The 10,470-nt window shown below is 37.3% G+C and overlaps 1 protein-coding gene across 3 annotated transcripts in view; it reads left to right on the forward strand.

Annotated features, from left to right (window-relative positions):
• The window catches only part of il11ra (interleukin 11 receptor subunit alpha), a 53,447-nt gene that overhangs the window by 27,222 nt on the left and 15,755 nt on the right, over positions 1–10,470 (forward strand). For 2 of the 3 annotated variants that reach the window (XM_005729206.1, XM_005729205.1), the window contains exons 1-2: positions 1,664–1,721; positions 9,301–9,397. In XM_005729206.1, coding sequence (XP_005729263.1) covers positions 1,695–1,721; positions 9,301–9,397 — 124 coding nt within the window. In that variant the 5' untranslated portion in view covers positions 1,664–1,694. Of the gene's footprint in view, positions 1–1,663; positions 1,722–9,300; positions 9,398–10,470 lie in introns of those variants that run through there. The other variant, XM_005729208.1, reaches the window with a different exon arrangement.

The raw sequence follows: 10,470 nt of genomic DNA on the forward strand, positions 1-10,470 counted from the left end.
CACACACACACACACACACACACACACACACACACACACACACACCTTATGAAAAGAAAGAATAGAAACTGGAGAATCTCTTAGTGGTCCTTCGGTTTTTTCAAGGCGTGGTGGTAATTTTGTATTTAGACTTGTGTTCCAGTAACCACTAGACTAAATAAGCACCGTAGCACATCATAGTTCACTCTAACTCATAACGTATACACTAAATAAAAGCGTAGTTCTCCACTTATGTATTTGGAAGACAACTTCAACCTGCTCAGTAAGTGCTTTGTGGTAATCCCGGGCTTGTACAGATTTTATCAGTCAGGTTCCTTCAGCTGTGGAGGTCTAGTATCACAGAGATTGGTTGAAGAACGAGGTCAGCTGTGCTTTCAGTGGCAATAATGAACTGTCATTGGTACCTTTTAGCTTCACCTTGAAAAGTTTATCATCACAGTTCATGGTTTTTCATGAAATTTCAGAAGATGGTTCAAATAGTTTTTTAAGCTAATAATTTAGATTTGAAAAATAACCAAAGAGAGAATTTCACTTTGGCATAGAAGAAGGGGTGAGGGACTCAAAAGTTTCACTTATTTGTATTATTATACTGTATTTATTATAGCAGTTGTAGGTGCAAGGTAGGGTTTCTTATGTTTTTTTGTTTGTTTATTATTTATCTGTTGTCACAGCAGTGTACATTCAAATCACTCATTTACTATAAGATTAAACAGCTGGGAACGTTCTCTAAAAAGGGAAGAAATATCCAAAACAAAATAACAACCTACAGTTGTAAATCAGTTTTCACTTTTCTTTGGCTAAGGAAAGAGCTTTGGTCCCGAATAATCCCTAGTAATACAGTAGCCTAAGACATTAGCTTAAGGTACTAGGATGAAATTCTAAACTCAGTTGAGAAGCTTCATCTAACAGAGATGAACTATTATTTTCTATTATTTTTCAGTGACATCCTGTCCCTCACTGACTCAAGACACCTCCAGTTTCTCAACACTGACCTTCTGAATCAGTTTGTTGGTTCTGCTGGCATATCTGGCACTGTTGCTAAGCCCACCAGCAGAAAACAGAAAAGTAAATAGCACTTGCTGCTACAGACTGGTCTCCAACATCTTGAAGATCTTCAGGAACAGTTAACCAATTTCAGATTCACACTTTAAACTAGGGATTCAAACTCTGACAGTTAACTGTTTCGAGGGTATGATGCAGCCTTCCATAATAGAGTGACTTATTAACCACAGCTAACTTGTGGAAAAAATGTCCACAAATGAGTGACTTGTTAACTACAGTTGTGGTGAAAATATTCTTCAATGAACAAATGTTTTAAACTCAGGAAATCATTCATAACCATCCATAAATATTGTTTATTTACTCGTGTAGTTGAAATCCTGGTCCTGGATGTCAACACAGAGAATGAGCAGGAATGTGTTGCTTATTAATGAGAGGACAGATTAGCTTTTTGGTCTCAGGGAGAAGCATTGTCTCCAAGTATTAGGGAAGAGGAATTAGAAATGTTTGTGTAAATATATTTACTGGACCTTGTACTGTCTGGCAACAGAGATGGAAAATGCCTGATCAGGAAAACACAAGCAGGGAGGGAGAAAATGAGACCTCTAAAGTTTTGAGAGGGGTAGGCAGAGATAAGAGGTGTGAATGGAAAAAATTATGTGGAAGTGAGTTCAGCATTATCTGCTCTGGTGGCTATGGATAAAAGAAGGACGTGGAATATGGTAAGATATTTTAAACAATGACATATTTATGTATAGTAATCCTTGAGCATTCTAGCACCCGAGGAAGGCACTATAAAACAGGAAAAACCTGGGGAAAAAAGCAACAAAAAAGACAAGGCAAGCAGTTGTAAAGACCTTTTAAGTTTCCCATATCTGAGGCACTGTTTACATCTACTCAGTTAGTTAAATTGATAGCACTTAAGTGAATTTAAAAACGGTTGTATTATTCCAGTAGAGGATTAAGCTGGTCTGGATACATATTTAAACAATTGCTTGAAGGGCAGTGACATTACAGCTGTATGGACAATATATTGAAATACTCAACACTCATTTTATATAGCTGTGCATTACTTAATTTGTTTACTTTTGTGTCACTTTTTGCATTACTTTTCTGCTATTCTTGCAATTATTAGTGCAAAGTTGATTAAAAACGAGCCCAACTTTACTCAATGTCTTTGTGACCGCAGTTCTACTGTAGAAACAGGCAGCATTTCCTTTGGTGGATGCCCATTTCAGCAAGACTATAGTTACAGTGGGTTGTTATTTTAATTTCTTGGATGGGTTGGTCCAGTTCTTGGAAGGACTAGCCACTTTTCGAAGAATGCCACATAATGCAAAGTACTTCCCAGCCTTAGAGCTGCATGCCCTGCTTTTAAATGATACTAATCCACTATCCCACATTTTTCCCTGTTTGATTTTTAGGAAATCGCATTATGTATTCATAAACTTAGTAGTTTAGGTTAGATGAGCTTTTAAGCTCAGTCACAGATTTTCTGTTGATTGCGCTGTTAATAAACTATTTTGGCACGGCTCAGTTTTCTTAAACATTTGCTCACTCAACTCAAATTTGGCCTTTTTACAGTGTGGAAAATGTGGCCAAGGTCCCATTGCTAAGCGGAGTAAGGAAAACAAGCACGTGTCAAGGTCTTAAACAGTAAGCAACTAGCTTAGAGTGTTGTATAGATAACACTACATTGCCACATGATATGCATCATTGGGAATAGAGTGCTTCTATGTTCCTTTATAGAGTTTTAAGACCCGAACTCTTCCACGGCATGCATTTTTAATTTCTCTTTGATATTTGGGCATATTGGGGCCCGATGCATATTGGGGCTTATTTTTGTTTTTATGAAAAATCAGAGCCACATATGAGGATATTTGTTTCAAATTTTGATAGAACAGTAGCAGTATAATGTCCTCGTAAGTGGATATCAGGCACTTGTAGAGCAAAATTTAGTATTTTGGTCCAAATAACCCAAAATGTGATGTCCACATATGTGGACGCCAGGTCCTAGGAGGTTAAAGCACGTTTAAATTGTAAATGTATTTGTATAGTGCTTTACTAGTCCCTAAGGACCCCAAAGCGTTTTACACATTCAGTCATTCACCCATTCACGCACACATTCACACACTGGTGATGGCAGCTACATTGTAGCCACAGCCACCCTGGGGCGCACTGACAAAGGCGAGGCTGCCGAACACTGGCGCCACCGGGCCCTCTGACCACCACCAGTAGGCAACAGGTGAAGTGTCTTGCCCGAGGACACAACGACCGAGACTGTCCAAGCTGGGGCTCGAACCGGCAACCTTCCGATTACAAGGCGAACTCCCAACTCTTGAGCCGATTTATGGGTGATTTAACCTGGATTTTATACAGATATGCATGCTGTACTTCTCCTTAACCTCCACTTTTCAAATGACTCACTGTATAAATTTTTTCTTGTTTATACGTTTTGTTAAAAAAATTATTTAAAAACTTGAACAAAACAAAACTTGAACAAAATGATTTAGCCTATGGTATGATGAGGAATGGGCGATGAAATATTTACTCAAACAAACAAAGGTGTTCAGAATATGGATGTTTTACTGTGTGGAGAGTATAGCCAAGCACTCACTGAGGAGTAAAGTAGTTAAAAAAAAACAATTTATTCAGGTCTGAAAAAGCTAGGAGGCTAGAGATGGTGGACAGTCATCAATATGAATACCTCGTGTGAGATATCAGGTTAGAATTTGTTTTATCCAAGGATCTGAATAAATATTCCCTTTACCCATTCATGCCTGTCAACAAATATTTACCTTTTTTCACATTAGACAACAGTAAATATGACAATGTCGCCCATGAGAAATTAAAACTGTTTCCAGACATAGTGTACCTAACATTGTTGACTTTGTTGATCTCATAAAGTGATAGCTTTAGACACCAGTATCCATTCTCAAATAGCTGCCCAGAGTTTGCACTAGACCTTATTTATGTTTGTTTTTTGAAATAAGGAAAAAATCCTTGGATGTCTATAGTGGACTTTGGGTTTGTGTGTTTTGTCTTACAGTAACATGTCTTACAGTAACATTCGACTTGAGCATGCTACACATGTTGTGCTAGTCCTCCACCTGGTAGTTGGTAATGTGTTCTTCTAGTTTTGTTCTTTAGTGGTGGTAGGCAGACAGCTAATACATGCATCACAACCACCTTCTGCTGTTAGTATCTCATTAAATAATAGTAAAGATTGGTAAAACATAGAAAATACATATTTTAAGACCATTCCTGCATAAATCACTGCTGTGCAAAGGTTGAATTGTCACTACACTTTTGAATGTGGGACCTCCATCATTGGACTCTTCAGCACATACTGTAGTGCAATAGGCAAATCATAATATAGTGTAAAGTTTCATAATACTATTATTATATGAATTAGTGTTATAATACCCGAGTGTTGGGTAGCTCCACCTAAGTAATGTAGCTAAGTCTGTGTAAAAATGGAGATCGCAGTCTGAGGTTTAAAGTTGCTGAGTGTGTGATGTGTGACATTACGGCACTGAATGTAACACTGCTGTGCCAGAACACCAGTGGAAAGTGGAGTCTTTGCTCCCCTATCTGGTTTTCAAAAACATCTTTAGGCGATTCAATTTTGCGAGACACTGATGGTGCCTTAGTTTTTTGGCAAACACACATGCTACACTTAGTAGAAAGGAAGCAGTACCAATGGATCAGTCTGATATTTTCCTTAAAAATTTTGATTGTTAAAAGATGTTATGAAAAAAAAATATATAAGATGATTTAAATCAGCTGTAAATTTCTGATAAATGAGTTTGTAATCATGGGTTTAAACTGTTTTAACCTGGAACTGAGCTTGTGCCAGTACTAATAAGAAGATATGGCTGAACATATAAAAGTAGGACTTCTAAATCTAAATAAATGGTTTCTGATTATCTGAAATTATGTAGAGCTAAAATAAATTTATTTTTTTTAGGGTTTACTTGTCTTTTGTGACAAAGTAGTCAGCTTTATAGTTTTGCATAAGTTTCGTTACTTAAAAATATTTTAAAATTGTGTCACATAACTTCAAATAGATAGCAAATGGTCTTTAAAATGGAGGCATTACAAAGTGCATTGTACAATACTTGGTACAGCAGCTTGAATTTGTGAATCCAGTGAGTGAATATGATGAACATTATCTCTTTGAGATAGCTGATCTGCACTGATGCTGCTTAACGGCATAATTAAGTATCTTTAGTCCAATGGTGTGGGTTTACATGGCAAACAATAGGTGTGAGTGTTTCGACATCACTACACCCTACCATTGTGTTTTGCCCTGTGTATCACTATGCTTTTGTTTTGCTCTGAGATCATTATGCAGCCGTCATCCTATTTGGCTTACATTAAGTCCTACCATTAACTGTATTATTTTATTCACAACACTCTAAATCAGTGTCTAAAATTTACTAAACACATCGTAACCATTGCTTAGACATTGGCAAACTCACAGCACTTACATCAGCCAAACACAACACCTTCATGTCCAGATGAAAGCTGATTATTTATTTTATGGTTTAAACAAACATATGATCTCTTTTGCTGAGATGCCAAGAACCAGAGGTGAATGGTTTAAAGTGCTTTTGAATAGACATCGACATATTTGTATTGCTAGTATAACACAAAATTATGATGGAAGTATTGTGATTCCTCAAAATCTGCTGTAAATGGTAACATAGGGAACTATGAATTATTTTTTCCACTATTTACAAAAGTAAAATAGGATTCATTATTAAATTGATTTGTAGTCTCAACAAATGATATTTTGCAACCTATTCTTTTTTCATGTTTGTCTAATCCACACACATGCTATGTTGAGAATTACGACAATGATTGAGAAGGTAGCAGTGAAAATGTCTGTTGTCTAAATTTTGGCGCACAGTGGAAAAAAAAAGAGCCATTAACTAAGAAAAAAAGACATTGATATCAAATAAGAGTTTATCTCATGTCTTTTGTGTCATGTATTGCTAAAATCTTGCCGTAGGTATTATTATAGGAACCAAAAAGTATGTCTGAAGCTTTTTGGAACAAACTTTTTTTCCCCCTGAAACGAAACAATGATTCCTAGACTCAGATTGCTTTTTTAAGGTTGTCTTTGGAAAGGATATACGATATTGTGCAGAAGTCTTGAATCACAGCTCATTTTTAGGGTGAATTGTTCTTTACTTTGTGAAGAACTTTTTCTTTTCTTTTTCTTTTTTTTTCTTTCTTTTTTTTTTTTTTACCGAGTTTTACAATATTTTTTTTAAGTGCTATTGACTAATAGCTCCCCAGACCCTTTGATAGGAGCAGCCTGTCATTAAAGTACAGTTTGTTTCCATTTAGTTGAACCTGTCAAAAATGTGAGATAAGACAGTTTGACAGGCAAATAGTATTTTTGTGCCAACAAGATGATTCTCAAAAAGCTATTAGCTTAAAACTTGGGACATCTTGTTATAGTGTGAACTGTATCCTTAAAAAACTGGACAAGTGCAAGGCGAAAGAAGTTGCACCAAAAAAAAGAGCCAAAATCCTATTTACAGCTAAGGAAATTGGGGGGGAAATCCAGCAAAACCTGACACAGCACCTGAGAGATGCACCTTTAGCTGATTCATCTGCTGTTCACTGAAGCTTCTTAAGAAAGGGCACCAGTGAGAAAAGACTGACGTATTCCAAATTACACAAGAACTGGATTGAAAATCAGTGGTAACAAGTGTTAAGGACTGATTAATCCAAATGTCAAATACCTGATTCTAATTGTTGTTGATATACACAGAAGAGGTAAGGGGAGAGGAACAACAGTGAGTGTCTACAGTCATGTGTAGACTCTCACAGTTGGAGGCTCTGTCATGGGTTGGGGCTGCATTTCAACCAGTGGTTTTGGGGATTGTATCAAAATTGATATAATTATGAACTCAGAAAAGTACCATGAGATTTTGATCCACCATCTGGAAACCATCTGATTGGCAGCGGCTTCATTTTCTTCAGTATGACAACAATCCCAAACACACTGCTAATGCAATAAAAGCATACCTGGATAGAAAAACACAGTGGAGCACTATCATCCATGGATTGGCCTTTCCAAAACCTGGATCTCAGCATTGTTGAAGCAGTGTGGGATGACCTTGGCAAAGATTGAAGCAAAATGCAGCCAAGATCCAAAGAAGAGCCCTAGAAAAACATTGAGAAAATAGGGTGCATTTTGCACAACATTGTATATAAGCTTAAAAGTCAAAGAACTTCTAACCACTCTCTTTGAAATGTTTCTCACTGTTATGCTATTCTATAATGACCATGCCATAAAACTGTAAATATTAAAGAAACTTGACTATAAGGTGGTGATGTTAGTATATGTACTCATGGAAAAATCTCGAGTGTACATTAGACTAAAAAGAAGAAAAAAAGAAATAGTCCCCTGGATTTGGAGGTGGAGGTTAATTAATTTAGCACTTGATTTCTCCGCCTACTCCCTTCTTTGTGTTTCTTGTTATCGTCGGATTTCATACCACGAAAAGACTGTTAGATAAGCTCACTGAAGGTCTCTGTGGCCTTCTAACTCGCTCCTGATATTTTCTTTCATGAACCATGTTTCTCTCTGACATTGAAAGAAGTGCAGTTTCTGTACAAATAAAAGAAGTTTGTTCTTACCTCATTGTGATGACTTCACCAGGCAGGATTAACCCACAATCAACCCTACATTTTCATTTATACAAACATGACATTGAGCAGTTCAAAAGAGTGAAGTTGAATTATGAGTAACTTTATAACATTATAAAATCATTGTGCTTCTTATTCTTTGCTGTGGGTCAAACCAATTTTTCTGGATTTATTTTTAATTTTTTTTAAACATGCCTGATTAAACATTTTTATATGTTATTTACTGATGTGTGTCTCATATGGATAAAGAAGCAGTCAGGAAGGGTTCATGTGACTGTCCCTGAGCTTGTGTGGAGTTGGAACTTTCTTTTTCTTTTTTCTTTTTTTTTGAAGTCCTTGCTTGCCTTGTCTGTTTTTTAATCACACTACACAGGAAGACATCCATAGTTTTGCATCTTGTTGTTTAAAGTAAAATTGTTGCAAGTTATGTGGTTATGTAACAAAGGATAAAAGCATTTAAAGCTCGGTGCACTTTCTCACATTCACACATCTGACCAATCATTGTGTGAAATATAATGAGAGGGTTTGCTGAAATGATCTGGTTTCTGAAAGTTCCAACAGGAAGTTTTTAGAGAGTATCATCCCCTTATCTCATTTCGCAGTTTCTACATATTTGATTTTTTTCCCCTCGCCTCCTCTCTGTGTGCGTCAGTCCCTCCTACCTCAGACACAGGAGGAAGAGATGCGAGGAGATAGGAGTCGAGGCAACTGGCATTTTACAAAATGAGACATTCGTGGTTGGCAGCCGTCAGTTTAAAGCAATGTCAATTAGCTATGACGGGTGGCACGGCTGCACCATGCTTTGCCTCTTGAATACACTTAATAGTGTTCCAAAAATTTTATAGATTTAATTTTATACACAATGCTAAATTGCAATCAAGCTGTACTTTGCATGTAGTGCTAATTAGGAAATGTAGCATGCCAACAGTGCAGATGCAGACATCACCATGCCTCATATCTTAGTTTAAGAATGCCAGCAGATAATTAGACTTTAGCTCCAATCATCACAGTGATTGGAGCCTAAACACTGAACCTTCATTGTCTTAAATTCAGAACATCTGGGAAAAGAAATGGAGAATTTATAGAAAACTTGAAGATAGATGACTTCTCCAACACATGTGGAGCTGACGATCTTTTTTTTTTTGGCAAATGGAAACCTAGAGTCTTGTCCAACATATTTTCACTTTTGTTTTATTTGGGAAATCTGTTTTTAATTTTGAGGAGAAAAAAATCTCTCAACAGTTCCACCACTGAGAGATGGAGGCAAACAGTGGTCTTGGCCAGGCTCTATGCATTTTTGGACTTGGATAGTTTCTGATACTGAATTTTCAGTAATAAGGAAGAAGCATGTACGGCATGATTTGTCAAGTAATTGCATGGAACATGTTTCTAAGCCATTTATACATCGGTATGTAGTTTCTGCTGTGAGGAAACTGACAAAAGAAATGGAAAATTCAGGTTGTTTATGGGCACATTTTTGTTTTCATACCAATTTTCTAGTACAAAATGGACCCAGAATGGAGGTGATGATGATGATGATGATAATGCTGCTGCTGCTCATGTTAATGCTTTAAAATAACTCCTAATCATAATGCTACCTCTATTCCTGACTCGATCTCTCTTTCTTTCTAGATGCCAGGCCTTTTGTTCAGCCCTGTGTGTCTGACAGTCATCTGGTTTTTATCGTGGTCACTGTGTCCCAGTTGTGCTCAGATCTGGACCGATGAAGGTGAGACACATGCGCACACACAAACTGCATTTGAACACTTTGCGGAAAGACCTTTTCTGTTTTAACAAGAAGATCTGTGACAGTGCACTTTCAAATTCATGTGCAAACACATGTACTTACACACATATTGTGTTAAGGATCAGGGACAGATTCCTGTGTCAGCTATTTTGGGTGCTCTTGACTTATCTTGACTGCAAGTACTTGTGAGATATAAAGCTCCTGCAACAGAATGGAAGAAGGAAACATATTTTTAATTTTTTAATTTTTAATTTTTTTTTAAACCCAGTGCATTTACTATGAAAAATGAAATTGTTAGAAGAGCCGTGACCAGAGAAAGTCTCATTACTCACTTTTGTTCCAACAAGAATTTTATTGTTGAGCCTTTTTGGCCTTAGTGCACAGATTTCTACAGCATTGAGATTCTTTCTTTCTCACTTTCTTTTTTTCTTAATTACTCCAACAAAATGAACAGCTTGCCCATAGACCTTCAGCTGAAACTGTCAAAATGTTTCCTTTTCAGTTCTCCTTTTTTCCCTTCTTTTCCCTGCAGCAATTCCACACTCAGTTTTTATTGTCTGGAAAATACTAAGTTTCACACAGCTTGCAATTTCTGTGTCCACCCTGCCATCGGATTTCAATGTTAGGAGAGACCTGCAACCTTCCTGTGTGTGTGTGTGTGTGTGTGTGTGTGTGTGTGTGTGTGTGTGTGTGTGTGTGTGTGTGTGTGTGTGCCTATGCACGTGTGTCCATGCACGTGTGTCCATGTATGTGGGTATGTGTACTTAAATGCACATTTATGTGTGTGGTTTTATGTCTGTGTGCGCCTGTGCACATGTCTGGGTCCTCTTGCCAGAGGCAGAATCAGATATGAGTGGAACGCTGCGGGTTTGGGGAATAATGTACTTCACTGCCAATAAAACATGAATACACACATTCAGACCAGCCAAATCTTTGAGCTGCACCAAGGCCCCGGGTAGGACACATACATGCTCACACACTCACAAACGCAGAAACAGAGGGAGGATTTTGTGTCTGCGTGTGTGTGTGTGTGTGTGTGTGTGTGTGTGTGTGTG

Source organism: Pundamilia nyererei, unplaced genomic scaffold (assembly GCF_000239375.1).
Source record: "Pundamilia nyererei isolate P.nyererei 1_Seehausen unplaced genomic scaffold, PunNye1.0 scaffold00032, whole genome shotgun sequence".
Lineage (NCBI taxonomy): Eukaryota > Metazoa > Chordata > Actinopteri > Cichliformes > Cichlidae > Pundamilia > Pundamilia nyererei.